Here is a 20,490-nt window from a genome sequence, read left to right on the forward strand (position 1 = left end):
TGCCATGCTGTGACAATATCATGTTGAGTTGAATTTTCCAGGTTTCTCCACAAGATGGCAGAGTTTACAAAGCAAAATATCATACATACATCATACAAAAAATAAATAAATAAAATAAAAACTAGATACAAGACAATAAAAAAAACATTGTTTCATTCAATGACAATCTTTATAATGACTGAGGCTTTGAATGGCTTTAAAGAGCTAATAAAAGATTTATTACAACATTTTATTAATTTATTATAATTTATACATAACTTTCACAAGTTACAAGTTGACCGCAAACACAATAATTATCACATCCTTTTTCCAAAGTGGACCCAGTAAATAAGAACAAAACCCCCCCATTGTAAAGCTGCCATTTCCTGGCTGAAAATCTAAGAGTAACAAGATGTTGAACTGCAACAACCCAACAGAGACATGGTTGAAAAACATTGGTCTAATTCTCTTAGAGAATCCAGTCATGCATGTAAGCACGTAACAAGTGTCGTACAAATGTACCTTAGAAACAAAAATCAAGTTACTTAAAAGCAGAGCAGAATGCTTGTAGAACTACACAGTAGTAAGCCAATAGATTTTAAAGAGAGAAGAGGACGCAAAGAGATAATAATAATAATGAAAGACTTCATCTATTCCTTACTTAGTAATTGTCACTAAGCATAACTTAAGTTAATAGTTGAACTTAAAGACTAGAGAGTTTTATATCTGTTATTGTTTCTTTTGAAGAGCAGCTCCGGTTTATTTTCAGTTGTCGAGTCAAAAAGACAGAATTGCTTAAAACATTTACACAGGTTGGAAAATAAAGCCTTAGTTAAAGGTGATTTTTAAAACATTATTATTATTTTTTTGTCATGATCCCAAGACACACAATGATTTCATCATAATGGCATATACAATGCTTCCTTAATTACACTGTAATCAGAAAGACAACTTAAGTGAATGAACTAAGGACTTTTCTCAATATGTTTCTAAAAGTCGGACACCACAAATACAATGTCAGCCACTTTATAAATAAGCCAGGGGGATCTTATAAAAAAGCATTAAGCTTCTTATCAAAATAAGCCCATGGAAAGTCTATGTCACTAAATTCCCCTAAAATGTAACTAATTAAATTTTAATTGCAAAAGAAACTTGTAATTTCAATTAGAAATGAATAACCTGCATTGTGAAGAATGCTCTCCTACAATCACTGCCCAGGGAACAATCGTTCACGTCAGAAAGACTTCCTTTAACATGCCAAAAACACCTGAAACATTCACACAACAACACGTCACTATTTCTAGAAGACGGACAATCAGTTGAAGATTTGATTTAAAGCTACAGCTCAAATCTGCTGGAACCGCAGCACTTAAAACAATGAGCATTAAAAAAACTCCACTCTCCATATGTGCAAAATATAAAAGGCAAAGAAATTAAAGTGGCCAGTTCTTCCAGCTTTACGCCTCTGATAGTGCATTTCCTTTCACTATAGCCGCGATTACACCCAAATTACCCCGAACAATTTGTCCCAGGAACTTTTGCTGTCTGCGTTTCCACCGCGGCCTAAAGTAACGTGAAGATCAGGCAATGCGCGCTACTTTACAGTTCCCGCTGGATTTCATCCTCGAAATTTAAGCTTAATAAAGCCTGAACCTCGTCGTCAGTCCATCTGTGTATATTTTAAACTCCATTGTTGATTCGAATAGAGACAACTGTTCCTGCACGCACCGCAACAGACTTTTAAAAATGGTGGATGAACTAAAATTTTGAGTTTTGAATAAAAGAGTCGACCAATCAAAATGCGGCTTGAACTCAACCAATCAGCATGTCCAGCGCCCAAGTCCCACCCCTGAACGTTCCTGAACTTTGAAAAAGTCACAAGCAGGGACTTTCGGATGGGGAAATTTTGACCAGGAACTTCATTTAGACTCTGGTTCCTGCAGTGGAAACGCATCGAGTACCAGCCCAAAGTTCCTGCGGTGGAAACGTGGATTATGAATCCGGACACATTTGGGCTGTCGTGAATCATTCCGTCTGGATCCTTCCAACACAATCTGAGTTTAACTCAATAAATACAGCACAAATGAAAAAAAAAAAAAACATAAAACAATCAGTACAGTTTTCTGCGTAGCCTCACAAGGGCTTTCCCAACTACCGTACTCACTCTTTGTAAAAATGAAATTAAAGTGGTCAGTTCTTCTAACTTTACGCCTCTGATAGTGCTTCAGTAAGTCCATTTCCTTTCACTATGAACCTGGACACATTTGGGCTATCGTGAATCTTGATCCTTGCAAAACACACTGCATTTAACTCAATAAATACACCACAATTAAAAAAAAACATAAAACGATCAGTTGAGTTTCTGCATAGCCTCCCCAGGGCTTTCTGTACTCACTCTTTGTAAAAATGCGCTGGATTGAAAAGAGCTGAAATGAAAACGGAGGCTCATTTCAACATGGCTGCCAGGACGGAGCGATCGGAGGCCTGATCAGCTCCCAGAAGACTGTGCGTGTGAGGAAGACTCCTCCTCCTCCTCGTCCTCCTCCTCGTCCTCCTCTGTGCTGTGTTCTGCCGGCGGGCCCAGAGCGGGTCCGGGTCCGGGTCCGGGTCCCAGAGCCGTGGACGAGCTGATGCCGTTGGATGTGCTGATGGAGCTGTGCTGGATGGCCTCGTTCTGAGGGCTGCTGGGAACAGACATCTCCCCGCCGCTGTCCTCCTTCTCCAGCTCTGAGACACACACAGACATGGATCACATCAGAGACGGAGACGCAACAACACCGGCAGCAGCAGATCTTAACCGCTTACACACACACTGCAGCTTTTTTTGTTGTCTATTGAATAGTGTTTGCTATTTATGTGTGTGTGAGTGTGTGTGTGGGGGAAATCACACTAATAATAATGCTGTGTGTATGTACCATGCACAGTATGTAAATGTTTCACAGAATTCCCAGATGACCAAATACATTTGCAGCTACACAACCAGAGCAAAGTGTCCCACAATGCAAAGTGCTTGATGGACCTGCCAGTATGATGAATGAACCAGACGTGATAAAGAAGATAAAAAAAAGTATGTATATTAGGGATGTCAATTTTCACAAATTCCCATGATCGATCGTCGTTTAAATTAACGATCAATTAATCGATTAATCGTTAGCCTTAACACTGCGATATGCATCAACTGCAGTGGCATGTGGCCAACAGCATGACAGGGTCTGCAAATGCTAATGTTCCTCACCAAATCAATTAGAATGGCTTTAAATATAAATAAAGGGCTAGTAGGATTGTAAAATGTTTCGATGTGATTGATAATTAAATTAATTATTTAATAATCAAATATAACTACTAATACAACGCGTCACCAGCGCCGCCTCATATGCGCTAGAATGTGTGACTGTTGTGGACGCGCTCTTCCTGGAACAACTGCACGCGCTGAATGAATCTGCAACCGTTAAACTGGAGCACTTTGCTAGCACGTTATTTATCTAAAAGAAACGCATCCTATATGAGATTAATCAGATATATTTAAAATAAACATAATATTACAAATTATATCTGCACAAAATGACGCAAATTCATGCACAAGTGAACTTGAACTAAGTTACGTGCCATTCATTCAGAACTACTCATGTTGTGGACGCGCTCTTCCTGGAGCAACGCGACACGGCAACTAAACCCAAATAATTCACAATGTTTTATTACAGTATTGTTCTCTTTATAATGTTATGTAATATTACAGTCCCAATAGTCATTATTAGTCGTGCACTGCCGTTTGAGCTGCGCGCGCTGAAGCTGACGCTTTACTACAGTGTTCTTAACCAAATGCATCCAATATGAGATAAATCAGATATAGATAGGCATACACAAAATAAACAGTATTACAACTTACATTTGAACAAAACAAAAGGCTGCGAATGCACACGCAAACTTACATGATGATGAAGGTGTAAAATGGTCCCAAACATAACTCCGGCGCGCTCGCTTTACATGTTTCGCGGTTGAGCAGCGCGCCGCGCACGAAGACCTGATTAATCGATGATCGATAAGTTCTATCGATTAAATGTATTATCGACAATTAATCGATCGTCGATTAATCGTTGACATCCCTAATGTATATATATATATATACAGTACCAGTCAAAAGTTTGGAAACGTTACTATTTTTAATGTTTTTGAAAGAAGTCTCTTATGCTCATCAAGCCTGCAGTTAAAAAAACAAACAAAAAAACAAACAAAAAAAAAGTAATATTATGAAATATTATTACAATTTAAAATAATGGTTCTCTTTTTTAATCTACTTTAAAATGTAATTTATTTTTGTGATGCAAAGCTGAATTTTCATCAGCAAGTACTCCAGTCTTTGGTGTCTTATGATCCTTCAGAAATCATTCTAATATGATGATTTATGATCAATGTTGGAAACAGTTGTGCTGCTTAATATTATTTTTATAACCTGAGATACTTTTTTCAGGATTATTTGATGAATAAAAAGTTAAAAAGAACTGTATTTATTTAGAATAGAAATCTTTTGTAACAATATACACTACCGTTCAAAAGTTTGGGAACAATAACTTTTTTTTTTTTTAAAGAAATTAGTACTTTAATTCAACAAGGATGCGTTAAATTGATAAAAGGTGATGGTAACGATTTATATTGTTAGAATTTTTTTTATTTTGAATAAATGCTGTTTTTATGAATAAATGCTGTTAACGTTTTACTCAATGAATCCTGAAAAAAGTATTCCAAAAATATATATTAAACAGCACAACTGTTTCCATCATTGATAATAACTGAGTATCAGATCATCATATTAGAATGATTTCTGAAGGATCATAAGACACCAAAGACTGGAGTACTTGCTGATGAAAATTCAGCTTTGCATCACAAAAATAAATTACATTTTAAAGTAGATTAAAAAAGAGAACCATTATTTTAAATTGTAATAATATTTCATAATATTACTGTTTTTTTGTAGTTTGTTTTTTTACTGCAGGCTTGATGAGCATAAGAGACTTCTTTCAAAAACATTAAAAATAGTAATGTTTCCAAACTTTTGACTGGTACTGTATATATATATATATATATATATACACATGTATGTATGAAAAAATACAGTAAAACGGTCATAAAATAACTTTTCTATTTGAATATATTTTAAAATGTAATTAACAGTGTTACTTTTAAAAGTAATGTTGCAATATTGCGTTACTCTCTAAAAAGTAACTAATAGTGTTACTTAGTTACTTTTTATAGAAAGTAAAGTGTTACGTTACTTTTGCATGAATTTTTCTCACCTCACCTCAGCTTGCTTGTTTGTTTTTTAATAACAAAAAAAGTTATATTTTTGGCAAATATAAAAATCCTTTTCTCTCCAAAAGAGAAATGAATAAATTCAGGCCTGTACAGTAGAGGGCGCCGCTCACACAAACCTTTCAGCTGTTCTGGATCACAGAAGAATAGGACGCAGGAGAAGAAAGTTCAACTCGCTTACTTCAGCATTAAAACAAAAACACAAATGTGACGTTTTTCTAAAGTGATTTGGCTAATTCCTAAGGTTGAATTGAATAATCGAAGGTCAGCAGCAGAGACATTATTAATAAAGTGAGATTAAATACATAAAGTATATTTGTGTAATTCAACATTTAATTATTGAAGGTTTTATTAATATTCTGAGTTTCCATTTCACTGTTTCCATTCATTTTGAGGAGTACTGGATGTGTTTGTGCCAGTGAGAGGAGTAAATGCTCTCATTTAGTCTAGATCTCCAGTAATCATCATGTTCACACACAGCGAACACACAACGCCTCTGTATTACTCCTGATTTACTCAACATGAGGACAGGAGAGCTGTGGGAAACAAAGTAACTTGAGTTACTTGTAATGTGTAACCCCAACACTGCTAATTTATTCCTGTGATCAAAGCTGAATGTTCAGCATCATTACTCCAGTCTTCAGTGTCACATGATCCTTCAGAAATCATTCTGATATGATGATTTGATGCTCAAGAAACATTTATGATTATTATCAATGTTGAAAACAGTCGTGCAGCTTCATATTTGTCTGGAAACTGATCATTTTTTGTTCAGGATTCTTTGAAATAGAAAGTTCAAAAGTTCAGATTGCAATCAAATGTCTTCACTGTCACTCTTGATCAGTTTAATGCATCCGTAACATAGTGGATGGTTCCTGCTGATTTCTGTCCCAGTGTAATGATGTGAAATCAACCGACTCTCAGACTCTTAAGATTAAAAACATCCGTGAAAAAACAGTTTCTCAACCATCTGTGTGCAAACACGTGATTCACATCAGGGCTTCAACACGCCTCACAACACCAGCGTCATGCGCTGATTTGACCTCCGCATGAAAAGAGTAGCAGAAAGCATCACAAAAGGCCAATTTGCTAGTGTAAATATATGTATATATGTCATAATAAATGTATAACATGGCATGCATAGTTTTTTTTCAGCCTTCAACATTGTGTTAAAGCTATACAACTGATTGTACCTACAGTAGATGTGCACATGACTGGATACCCACATAATGATACTTGTGCACTGGAAGGCCAGCAAAGGGAGTGTCACAATGTATTAAAAAAATTATATCAGGTTAATACTACACATATGATAGTCCAGCGGCAGTAACTATCTTATTTGATACTCCAAAATAGTAGGTCCTGCAGTGTTTAGATCAAAAACACACCTGAATCAATATCTCCAGGATTACTAGAAAGCTACAGGGGAGTTTCATCAGGGCTGGAGCTCAACTCTGCAGGACAGTAGAAGGACAACATCTGAAACTGTGACAACCCTCGACAGCAACAAATGTGTTCAAAGTATAAACAGATATGGATATTGATTGCACTGGCTGTTGCTCAGCTGCCCACTGACAGTATGGTGCCATCGTTCCCTTAGCCTCACCTGCCCTGTAATTACCATGTGACTGATCACTCTCGAGCTGCCGTGATGACGTCTAACATCAGGCACTAACTGCCCACGCTAAACAGCCGAATCTTAACCCGAGAGGGAGAAAGCTCAGCAAACATCTAAAGTTCGTTCGCACCGGATGAGTTGCTGGCATGATTGCGATTAAAGACTTTCCCAGTCCAATGCTTTGTCTTTTATTAATCCCTGTGCTTGCTTTGTAACCTTTAATTAAAGTTACAATGTCATTTTAAAGCAACATCATCAGGGTATATTAGAGGCTGTAGCGTGTGGCCAGACTCGCGCTCGATCCCCTTCCTTCCCTGCCAACTACTGCAGCGACAGATAATTACTGCACCTGATTTTAATGATACACACACAGGAGAGCGGCGGAGATGCGCGGTCCAAATGCCACCAGCTGTTCTGCAGTTGCATTGAATTAATTGGCTCCTGATGAGGAAGGGAATGAAAAAAGGCCCGCTCACGCTCTCTCTCTCTCGCTCGCTCGCTCGACTCAAAAAGAAATGCAGACTACCCATGATAATTAATATAGCTAATGAAGCAAGAACCGCACGAAACGGCACTTGGTAATTAATGCGGGAGGTATTAGACTGTGTTCGGTTCTGAAGCGTCTGAATTGACTGGGCTCCGGATCAGGTGACTTTTCGTGTTTGCCAAGGGGTTGTAAATACCCTCGCCGGCTCGGTGCACGTAAGGTTGAAGCATTGACTGTAAAGAAATATGGGCGTAGTGTGCGTGACGTCACCCGTAGTGTTTCTGAAGAGCATTTTTGAAGCCCAAAGTGGGCGGAGTCGCCATCGCCATCTTGGCCGCGCGTCACTCCCGGATAAACGAAAATGGGCAGCGAGGCGGATTAGCTGAGGTGACATGATGCTAACGCTAGCAGACAAACGGCTAGTAGTGACATTAGCGGCAATCCACCTGTCACTCAAGTGGCCACGCCCTTAATTATGCAGAACTTTAAGGCTTAATATAATTTAAATGGATGAGTTATAAAAAAATTCACCCCCCTCACAGTCGTCATGAAGGGCAAAATTAGCTTTATAGACCAAAACCACTTTTTGTACCAGGCTGTAAACACATTTTTTTCTGCTGTAAAGTTGGGCATTTTAACATGGGGGTCTATGGGATTGACTCTCTTTTGCAGCCTGTCTCTAGAGGCCAGACGATGAAGTGCAGTTTAAGTCACTTCCACATTGGCTTCAAGAGAGAGACTGGGTTGAACACAGAAAACTGAGTTGGGTTTTCTCCTCTCTTCATTTACATGTTCAGGCATCTGTAATCACTCCTAATGGTATTAAGCAGGAACGGGGGTGATATATTATCATACACGCTCCTGAGACCGCTCTCCGCTCACCTCCTCTCGGATCATCTCCGCCGCGAGCAGATGGGCTTGTACATTGCCAAGCGGAGGCATGGCCTGCCCTGCTTGCAGGGCATCCTGGGTAATTTCCCCCCACCTGCTACCAGGGCGGCACAGCCTGAGAGATTAAGGCCAGAAACATACTTTACTTAAGTACGCAATCACAAATGAAAATGCTTTGCCGAGCGAGATCTCGTCAGCCATACTTTACACCAGTCCTAACCAGGCACAATGCGGTTTTCAGATATATTTCAGGCCCGCTATGGATCGAACAAGACGTGAAACTGCTTGGTGACACTTTATTTTACAGTGTTACATGCAGTTACTATAGTACAAACTATAAATGATGCATAATTACATGCAACTAACCCTCAACCAAACCAAACCAAACCCTGTAGACTTTATGCGCCAGAGAAACAAGCGCGCAGCCATCTTTAAAATATTATCTTTGAACTTCCGTTTTTGCGGTCGCTCTGTATATCTCTATGGCATCGCTGTCCAGGAGTAATTCAATTTTGAAGTGGATTTACTTAATGTAAAGTTAACGAAAGTTATCATGAGGATTGTAATGTTTAAAGCAGATGTCTTAACAAATGTTAGTAGACCGGGAAGATTTTAAAACGAGACGTTCATTCATAAATACGCAAGATCGCTGTGAAAATACAGACCGGAAGACAAAAGACAAAGAGCGCAGCGCTGAAAAGGGGCGGGGCTACATAAGGTCTATAGTAAGTACATGTAGTTGCTTAATATTCCTCAGTACTTAAATGTGACCCTGGACCACAAAACCAGTCACATGGGTAAATTTTCTGAAATTGAGATTTATACAGCACATGAAAGTTGAATAAATAAGCTTTCCATTGATGTATGGTTTGTTAGGATAGGACAATATTTGGCCGAGATACAACTATTTAAAAAACTGGAATCTGAGGGTGCAGAAAAATCTAAACATTGAGAAAATCGCCTTTAAAGTTGACCATTTATGTTCGTGATTGTGCTGCATTCACTCACAAAAATAAGTGTTTTATATATTTACGGTAGGAAATTTACAAAATATCTTCATGGAACACGATCTTTACTTAATATCCTAATGATTTTTGGCATAAAAGAAAAATCCATGATTTTGACCCGTACAATGTATTGTTGGCTATTGCCACAAATATACCCGTGCGACATGTGACTGGTTTTGTGATCCAGGGTCACAAATGTGTAATTACAGTGTAACAAAGACACCTAAAAAATAAAGTGTAACCAAATGCTTTGCCAAGTGAGATCTCGTCGGCCATACTTTACACCTGTCCTAATGAGGCACAGTGCGATTTTCAATATATTTCAGGCCTAACAGACTGCTCTGGATCGAACAAGACGAGAGCGTTCAGGTGACCGAATGCGAGCGCAGGAAACCTGCACTGACGTTTGCACTTTTTCCACCATATTAAGACCGTTCTTTGACAGGTGATGACCATCTGCTGCTTCTCCATCCTGCAATGAATGTGGCACAAACCAGCGTTGTTTACAGAGACAGAACGATGCTCTTCTCTGAGCCTCATTTGCACAGGTGACTAATATATGACCCCTCACAGCATTCGGACGCATAGACAGGATTGAGGAATGGTTTCGATCATCTCCATGCTCTCCTCTGCCTTGCAAAGACCTACCAATGCCTGCAAATGAACCCGCTTTCAGACAACCCAATCTCACCCGACAACCATCCCGCTCATTATATGCATGAGACCTGTCAGTCAAGCTGCTTAACAATGCCGTCGCATAATGAACTGCACGGCTGCAGCGGCGCATCCCGGTTGCGAAACGGCACTTCTGTCAGACTCTCTGCTATAATACACTCATTTTGGAGGCAATCATTGTCAATACAAGTCAGCGCTGGGTTACAAACTGAGCCAAACACAGACACACACACACACACAAAGCCAACGACATATCAGCCAAGGTGTGAAATCTAAGCGTTGGAAGTTATGTACACAATGTGGTTACACTTTATTTGGTAACACTTTATTTTACAGTGTCCTTGTTACATATGTTACATGTACTTACCATAGTAATAACAGTAAATTATGCATATTTACATGCAATTAACCCTCAACCAAACCCTAATCCTACCCTAACCCTATAGTAAGTCCATGTAGTTGCATAATATTACTCAGGATTACACTTTATTTTAAGGTGTCAGTATTACAGTGTAGTTATACATTTAAGTACTGAGTAATAATAATTAACTACATGTACTTACTATAGGGTTAGGGTTAGGATGAGGGTTTGGTTTAGGGATAATTGCATGTAATTATGCATAATTTATAGCTATTACTACAGTAATTACATGTAACAATGTTACTCAGTACTTAAATATATAATTACACTGTAACACAGACACCTTAAAATAAAGGGTTACACTTTATTTTAAGGTGTGATTGTTACAGTGTTATTATATATTTAAGTACTGAGTAATATTAAGCAACTACATGGACTTACTATAGGATTAGGGTTGGATTAGGGTTTGGTTGAGGGTTAGTTGCATGTAATTATGCATAATTTACTGTTATTACTATAGTAAGTACATGTAACATATGTAACACTGTAAAATAAAGTGTTACCAAAAGTGCTTCCACACCAGCAGAGCGTTAATCTTCAGTGTCTGTCGAAGCCCGCGGAAGGGGTTCTGGCAAAAGCGTACACACATTCACTCCCACATTCGCTTCTCTGTCCCTCTGACAACAGCTAATTGATATGAAGTGGCTGCATATGGCAGACGAGCCGCAGATCTGCACATTTCACAAGGTGTCATTAAAGCATAACGGCCAAAGACGCGCGTGTAACAAAAGCAGCCCTCGGTTTCTGAATGCCTCTTTATCACTCATCTTAAAGAGGACAGCGCTACATACAGTGGGGATCATTTTTTGTATATATGAGTCCTCGGCGTTCTGTGGTAATAATGGGACGAGATGAATCTGTGTTATTTCACACTCAGGGCTAGTTCATTTTCCACTCAAAAAAACACTCATTAGGAATAACACTCATCTGTTATAGTGAAAAAAAACAACTAATAAATAGTAAAACAATAAAGAAAGAACAAGTCCATTAAGCAGAGCTGGCAGTCCAGAGATTTTACTCATTTCCAAAGAAATCAAAGGCTTTCAGTGAGATTACATGTTATTGAATCCTGAGCAAAATTTAACAACTGGAATTGCGGCTTTGTGAATGAGATTTCAGGATTGAAATCTTGGGCCAGTAAGCAACCAGCTTATGTGTTTCCCAACCCAAACAATGTACAGTACACAGGCATTTTCATTAGTGAATGAGTCAGGCAACCAATCCCAGCTCGCGGCCCGTCCTCTCTCTGCTTACTTCCGGTCAAATCTAAACACTGTGCTATCTAAAGGCAGGCAACAGTGCCAAAACAAATGTGAATTGTGAATCGGACGACACTGGTTGTGCTGCATGTTTGTCTTTGTGTGATTCTAGTGAGGATAACAAAATAAAAAGACATCATTTCTTGCCATTTTTTTGTGATACACAATCTTTTATCTCAATAAAAATTGACACTGCAAGTTAACATTCACAACTCTGATAAACTATGATTTTTGTCATTTCACTGTATAATACTTCAATTTCACAAAGGCCTCTAAATGATCAAAACTTAAGTAATAGTTTATATATTTTAGCATGTAAAAGGCCTTTTAGTATACTTGTAAAAACATCCACCTTCAGCTTATGGTTCACACGTCTTTATAAAAATCATTAAAGATTTCAAAGCATAAAGTAAATGTAAGAATAACCTTTATATTGTTAGAAAATATTTCAAGATAAACATTTACTGGTCTTTTTTTTTCTTTAGATATAGAAAAATCATGTTAAAATTAAGGTATCAAATCCATCAGGCTTTTCAGGAAGGTTTATTTATTCATCTCTCAATCATCATTGTATTGCGTTGCATTATGTTTTAAAACTACAGAGCTTTGATCATAAAACTAAGCATTTAATATCATCTCTCTAAGACATTATTGGGGGATATGAGTGATAACTGATATTCATAAGCATTTTATGCAAGTTGACTGATATGATATGATCTTATTGATTTACATAAGCGATCAGAAATTCGTATTACTTTTTTTGGTGATATAAATATCAGGAACTGCACCAAATTGCATATTTTGCCCAGTTTGGGCCTAATAAAATATATAAAAATAGTGAATATTTTAGGCCTGAATAAAACTAAAGTTTTTCCTCCATATTCTCACTATAGCCGCTTTCCGACCAAGTAGTTACAGGAACTTAGTTCTAGGAACTGTCCACTTCTAAACAGTTCTAAGAACTACTCTCCCCCAGACTCGGTTTTGCTGTTTGCGTTCGCACTGGCCAAGTGGCCATAGGAACTGGTAGGAGGGGTAAGGGAGTGACGCAAGCACAGTGACCTTTATTTTGACGGCGCGACAGACCTTTATTTTGGCGGCGCTGAGAACGCCAGAGCAAACAATGCTCGCATTCTCTGTGTTTATTAGTTAGCGATTTGTCTAACAGTACTGTTTAATATCTTATTAGATAGAACTGTTATAGAAAGTACACAGTATATGAAAAAAGGTTATTAGCCAAATGTTATGCCGTGTGGTTGATGTCCAGTGTTGCTAGCTGGGCAGATAAACATAATCATGTTTGGCTTGGTCCCTTCAAAGTTGCGTTGGATTTTCTCTTCAGCATAAAGGTTTAGAGACCCATCTATCACTGTTTTCCATGTTTGTACAGTTAGTTTCTGGAGTAAATATATAGGCTATAATCTGTGTGTTTACATTCTAGCTGTTTTAAAAATGGCGGGTGCTGGTGTTCCGCGTGCGTTCGGCCAATCAGCGTACACTAACGTCACGGGTAGTTCCTATAGTGCTGGTTTAGACCCTACTCTGAAGTAGGAGCTCAATTAGTTCCACCAAATGGAGCTCCTAGAACTAAAATCATTCCTAGTCGGCGTGTTCGCACCGCAGGAACATCCGGGTACTTTAGTCAATAGTTCTAGGAACTGTGAAAAGGTTCCTCCGGCCGGAAAGCGGCTATTGTCATACTATATGAGCTATAAAATCCTGATGTACCAAATATGATACAAAACAAATTTGGATTTTTTTTAATGAGTTTCAAAAGGTAAAAAAAAAACTGTTCCATTTCAACTTATTGATTTTACATAAGCGATCAGAATTTTTTAATATAACATTTTGGCAATATAAATATCAGGAACTGCACCAAATTGCATATTTTGCTCAGTTTAGGCCTCTGAATAAAACGAACGTGTGTTTTTTCACTATGTCACGCTTATATGAGCCATAAAAGCCTGATGTAAATCAAATGCGATACTAAAAACATACTGTACGGAATTTTTTTTAAACGATTTTTAGAAGGTTAAAAAAAAAACGTTCCATTTGTTGACAATTATGTCATATGTCAGGCTTTACAGAGTTAAGAGCACAGAACAATGCCATCAATGTTAACTTCATGTTGTCTCTAATACAAATAAACTAAATATAAACACATTTTATGGCTGTTATGATCCATAAGAGCTAAATCTACATCTCAAAGACAGTGTGAGTCTGATGACGAAGCAAACTGATAGTCAGTGTGAATCTGCTGTGGCTCGTGATGAGGTACTCACGGTGGTATCCTGATTTCTTCTGCAGGAGTGTCACGGGACAGTCTTTATGAGCCAGTAAGAGCTGCTTCAGCTGGGCCACCTCACTACGCAGAAGAGTCACCTCATTCTGGACAGAGAGAAACAAGCATGTGACCCATCAAGACGAGCAGAGTATAGTGAGGAATCAACAGAAAAAGATCATCAGCCCGTCTTCATTTAAGCTTTTTCTGGGACACAATTATAGCTGGTTAATGGCAGAGTCCCAGGAGAGAGAAACACAGAGAGAGCTCTCCCCTCCGTCAGCGAAACACTGGTGAGATTTACTCTCGTCTGCCGTTAGGACTCCCATGGGGCCGTGCTGTTCTGCACGCGCTAAACACAGGCTGTTTAACAGCCAAGGTGACTTTAAGCGGGATTTACAGCGAGCTGAACGCGTGCGAAAGAAGGGCACGAGAGCGCAGATTTAAACACTTTCTCTGTTCCTCATTTAATGCAGCGGTCTAAAAGCGGGCCAGTTTATTTCATTCCATCTGTTTTATCTTGGCAGTGCTGGCGTGGTGTGCAGAGGAGAAGCAGATTTAAACACAGCTGCTCCAACACTGAGGCAATGCTCACTACGAACTGACATCTTCCATTACGACCACAAAGTAGGCCTCTCTCTCTCTCTCTCTCTCTCTCTCTCTCTCTCTCAGTTTCCCACATCACATCAAAATGCTCAAAACAATACAATTATCCAGCCATTTAGTGAGGGCATCCACTTGACTAAAGCAAGCTATTATTATTACTTACTTGAAAATAACTTGCGCAACACCGTTCTCAACGCTGACGCTAAAATAAGACGGGCACATTGATGGAGGACCGGTATGGGTGTTCAATTGCCATGTTGATATTAACAGACGGTGTGGCCAATGGCTGAGAGACGGCGAATACATATTACCTGTATATAAATAGTAAACTGACTAGCGGTCTGGAATGATTGGCCAATTCTGTGGTCAAATATATTATAAAGACGCTATAGATTACATTTAACGCTGTTTCGGGCAAATTATTTCCTTCATAGCTGTGCTAATTTCATGTCAATCTGTAAATATTTCCTTCCATATAATAAGTGTTTTTAATGTTTAATGTTTTAATGTAAATGTGTAAGTAACGTTTATTTGGCGAGTAGATGTATAAGCAGGATAATGCATATCACAAAATAAACCTTGACAGGGAAATCACGACCCTGATCGTCTAAACATAAAAATTTGCATTAATAAAAGGAAATTGATGCTTGACAGTAAAGACATTCATAATGTTACAAAAGTTTTCTATTAAAAAAAAAGGAATTCATGACCTGCAGACTGTTTTTCAACACTGATAACAATCATGAGTATTTCTTTATCATCAAATCATCATATTAGAATGATTTCTGAAGGATCATGTGACACTGAAGACTGGAGTAATGATGCTGGAAATTCAGCTTTGATCACAGGAATAAATTACATTTTAACATATATCCACATAGACAAGAGTTATTTTAAATTGTAATATTATATCCTAATATTACTGTATTTTTAATGAATAAATCCAGCCTTGGTGAGCATAAGAGACTTAGTCACCAAGTTAAGATTTAATTGAAAATATATTAAGTCTGAAAAAATGAAAAACCATCTTTTATCTGGCCAGGAAAATTCCCAAACACTGGTCAATGAATGAACCTGTAACAGGGCAATATTTTGGTCTCTAGCTGTCAGAAAAACAAAGAAAGCAACATCAATTTAACATGTTTTGCAAGTTGTTAATGTTAATATTTTGCTACCAGGTATTTCACCAGTGAACTTTCAATGACACGAACATCTAAAGTGACATATGGCTTCAGGTACGGTCCTCCCACTCTGCTTTTAAACCGAAAACATCAAATGAAATGTCTAAAATCGGACGAATCTCAATTGTCCCTTCTGCTGTTTCCAGTAAGATCAGGCCCGCTCAGGCCATTAAAGTGTTTAATGCTTCCGCAGACCGGCTGCATCCATAAAGACAGCACAGGGGGGATGTTTGGCTCGAGTGTTACCGTGCGCTGGTCTGAAACCCTGACACCTCGTTAAAAAGCCAGTTAAGGATGATGTTAACGTAATTGAGCATCATTAGAGCTCTACGCTCCGATCAGCTGGGCCAACGGGACAATTACACCAGCCCATCAGCGCTGATAAATGTGCTCGTATTAAACACCTTCTCTCCGATGAAACATACTGTCACGCTCGCTTTCAGAGTCCCAAACATTCTGTTACACACCCAACACCCTTCTTCAGCTCTCCATCTGTTTCATGTTAGTCTATTCGTTCATATAACCCACAAATTTATCGCCCTTCCCCCACCCCTTCGCGAACGCATTGCGCTTTGTTTAAATGGACAAATGAAAGAGACAGCGTGCAAATAAACAGTGGCACATCTCATTAAATTGTCTGGAACGTGCCGACGCCGAGCCACATTCTCCGTTATCAGCAGAGACAACGGTTACGTGAACTGTTTCGAACTTGTCAGTGGCGGATCCTAATTGCCTGCTACAAAACGGGGGTTGAGAATGAGACGGCTTTCCCTGAGAGAGTTGCAGGGCAGCTCACAAACGCTCCGACAGAACAGACGACACGCTTGTGTGCCGATGACATCTGGAGGAAACGTCTTTATTGACAGGGCCATATCGATGCAGGAGACTCGAACAATCACGCCGTGGCTGTCATGCAAACACACTTCTTAATTTACATTAATGACTTCATCACCATCTTTGTCTGGCTCTCAAACGCACACATTAATACACTCAAAGAGAGTCTGGCGTGTGTGTGTGTGTGTGTGTGTGTGTGTGTGTGTGTGTACCTGTAGCTGTCCGTTCACGCTGTTCAAGTCTTCTGCTTTTTTCTCCAGACTCTGCACCCAGACTTTCCTCTTTTGCCGGCAGCGAGAAGCGGCGGCTCGGTTTCGTTCCAGAAACTTGCGTCTTTTCTCGTCGGGGTCTTCGCTGGTGGTTCTCCGCCGTCGCCCACCGGTACTGGTTGTGTGTTGGGCTGGGGGGGCGGGAGACACCTAAACAGGCCGGCAATCAAACGTACAAACACAGATTAATTAGGACTTTTTAGTGGTATTTTTAATCATATGTTCAATCAAAACTTGCACCTGCCAAGCGTTGAAGAAAAAAGAAAACATACATTCATATTTATGGTTGCACTTTATTTTACCGTACGTGCACTTACAGTGTACTTACCTAAGAAAGTACTGGTAATATGAGGTAACTACATGGGTAAAGGTTAGGTTTAGGGATAAGGTTCAGGGTTAGTACCCAGTTATTGCGATTACTATAATATATACTATAAAATGTACATTGCATTTGATTAGATGTTTGTAAAATATTTTTATTATTATTTTTTCTAAATATTATTGCTGTTTGACATAGGAGTTATTAGTAACACTTTAAATAAGGTACAATTTCGTAATCGTAGTTAATGCGTTAGGTATCATGTAACTAACAACGAACAACAATTTCTTCATTAATAAGTTAAAAGTTAACATTTATTCATAAAACTACTCATGTACTTCTGTTCAAGGGTTTAAGAAAATAATACTTTTATTCAGCAAGGATGCATTAAATTGGTCAAAACTGACAGTAAATTTACATAATTTATCAGTTTTCACACAAAAAAAGCAGCACAACTGTTTTCAACATTGCCAATAAGAAATGTTTTTTTGAGCACCAAATCAGCATATTAGAATGATTTCTGATGATATTAGATGATCATGCGACAGTGAAGACTGGAGTAATAAATTATAAATATCTCACAATATTACTATTATAACTGCATTTTAAATAAATGCAGCCTCGGTGAGCACAAAAGACTTATTAGTGTACTAGTCCTTAGGGACGCACCGATATGAACATTTTGGCCGATACGACAACCGATAGTTCTTTATATTTGAAAGTCGATAACCGATATATTGGCCGATAAATCTAAATCCAAATTTTTATATCATTTTGAGAGCCTAATAACAGAAATAAAAGTCTCACCATTAAAAGCCATGTCCCCAGCATACAATTATAATGTTCTTATTATAATTATATCAGTGGGGATTTCTTTAAGACTGCAAGGGAAGCTCGGCTTCCCCTATAATGTCAAAAAAATGTATGGTCAAATATGTACTATTGTGTTAACATTTTATTGACTAAAAATGCGTAACAAAACGTTAATCTCAAAGACGAGTTCGTTCAGAATCAGCTACATACAGCAGGTCGGCTGACTCGATCTCCTTCTCATACATTCCCGTAGCGACACAGACAGTGCATTTCCCTGTTGAAGCCCAGCGTCCATTGACTTCAATGGGGCTGCTCTGAACAGTTTTTTTCAGTGCTTCGAAACTAGACGGTCATTGGATAAATGCTGCGATTATGTCCCGCCCACGGACGCTCAGCGTCTCTGGGGGTGAATGGGGAGTGGGCTGGCCCGGACTCCGGGCTTCCGCGTGATGATTGGAGGGGCTGCATCTCCTTTTGATTGACAGCGATTTCATACAATAAAAAGTCGCTGCCGCTGAAGCTATTGGAGCTCAGTCCCATCGCGGATTTTCAAGTGATAGTCAAAAGATAAACTGCTGCTACCTCTTTCTTGGTATTTGCTTGTCCAAATTGCTAACCATTTTTCATAATACATTTCACACAATTATACATTTATACCTTTATTATATTATTACTTATCCTATTATATTTTTTATAATATTATTAGTAATAATTAAAACAATAATTATTAAAATAATTAAAAATAGCCTATATATTATTAGTAGTATTATTATTATACTTTATTATATTGTTGTTTATACCTTTATTATATTATTACATTTATACAATTATACCTAACTCTGCTGGCCATTGAGAGGACACACTGGTCAAGTCACTGGAAAAGACATAGGGTCACAGACCATTTTCTTGAAAAGGAACGTTGGGCAGAATTTACGTATAAATAAATGGACAATTTTTATGATGTAGGCCGAAAATGAGCTTCCCCTCTTTGAAAGACCAGCAGCCGCCACTGAATTATATGTAGCCTAAATGACAGACTTGTCATTGATTGGAAGTGATTCCAATCGTATTTCAAGCAGTTCAGAACCATCAAGGCGAACAGTTGCGCATCTGAAGTGTCTCAGATGAAGGAAACAATACATTATTTATCAGCTTTAATATATCGGCCACATTTTCTTATCGGGCCAATAACGATAACATCAAAGATGAACATATATCGGCCGATACTGGTATGGTGGACGATTTTGAAGACTCACATTGAACTCAATATTTTAACTATAATCAAATTTATGTATATTAGTATATAATAATATTATATATATAACATACGGGCGTCTCTGTAGTGGATGTGGCAGGCTGTTGTGTAGTGCACTGCTGTTGTGTAGTGCACTGGGGGCGTGGCTCCTCGGCCGGGGGCGGAGCTGGGGGCGGAGTCTCGCTGCTCTGGGTCTTGTCTGCGTCACCGTTCGTCACCTGAGGGATCTGATGACTGAGGACCGCCTTCAGCTTCTACAGGAGAGAGTCACAGGTCAAGTCAACATGTACTATATCAGCCTGTATATATGACATTATTAGCTGACTTCAAAATACTGTCCACTCAAATGGTTTCAAAAGCAGATATCAGTGCTAAACTACCTCAAGAGAAATAACTTCCCCAAGTTCAAGACACTTCCTCACACTCTGATTGGCTGGCTTCATGCAATTTTTTCAGGGTGCATGTTTTTATTTTGTTTGTTTGCCAGAAAACAACTTTCAGACGCACCTGGATGTTTCTGAATGGTGAGTGGAAACATTTATGTAGTTGTGGAGTTACATTGATTCATCTGTTTCTGGGAGATTTCCGTTGAAAATAAAATGAATCCACCTCATCTGAGGCTGGGACTCTAAATAGTGTTCAGTGCTCGTCTGTGCAGCAACGACAGAACAGTTTACATGCTTTGCTCGAACTTTTGCCATTGCGTTAGAACTGGTTACACTGTTGTCGCTTGTGAAAACCAATGGCGGCGCCGTGGGTGTAAACGTGCAGATTAAGAGGTAATATTATAATAAGATCCTCTTTCTACGTCAGAAGGGGAGCGAAATCTGATCGGCTTATTTTTTGACATGCTTGCAGAGAAAGGCTCGCCAAAACAAAGTTACTGGGATTCACTTTTCATGTGTTCTGGGTTGGTAGATGCACTGGGGACCCGATTACTTATCGGGGATAACTTTCGTCGACATGACTGGATTTTGCCCATGCAGATTTTTTGAACAATGGTAAATGTGCAGAGAGAGTAAGGATACAACAGTGTATTACCTCTTATGTGCAATTTCACATTTGCTTGTCACATTCAAAATACCGAGCTGTGATTGGCCACTTTAAATGTCACTCCCTGTCTATGTCTGTAGTTCTGGCCACAGTGTTGCAGAACGCAACAGACTGTATGCCGACAGTCAAAAATCTGCCTAAGCGCACAGCGTTTCACTATAAAATCTCCCCCTCTTCAGCATTTCCGTCTACTTCCAGCATAACTGCAGTGAAATGAGAAAACATGGTGCTTTCT

At 38.8% G+C, this 20,490-nt stretch overlaps 1 protein-coding gene across 1 annotated transcript in view; it reads right to left on the reverse strand.

The window, feature by feature from the left end:
* Positions 1-2,328: 2,328 nt before the first annotated feature.
* Positions 2,329-20,490, reverse strand: part of atf2 (activating transcription factor 2) — a 47,006-nt gene continuing 28,844 nt past the window's right edge. The window contains exons 9-12 of the mRNA XM_081369176.1: positions 19,277-19,456; positions 16,759-16,965; positions 13,927-14,032; positions 2,329-2,706 (exon numbers count right to left, since the gene is read on the reverse strand). Of these exons, the coding sequence (XP_081225302.1) occupies positions 2,468-2,706; positions 13,927-14,032; positions 16,759-16,965; positions 19,277-19,456 (732 nt within the window). The 3' untranslated portion in view covers positions 2,329-2,467. The remainder of the gene's footprint in view (positions 2,707-13,926; positions 14,033-16,758; positions 16,966-19,276; positions 19,457-20,490) is intronic.

Source organism: Scardinius erythrophthalmus (assembly GCF_964197995.2).
Source record: "Scardinius erythrophthalmus genome assembly, chromosome: 6".
Taxonomy (NCBI): Eukaryota; Metazoa; Chordata; class Actinopteri; order Cypriniformes; family Leuciscidae; genus Scardinius; species Scardinius erythrophthalmus.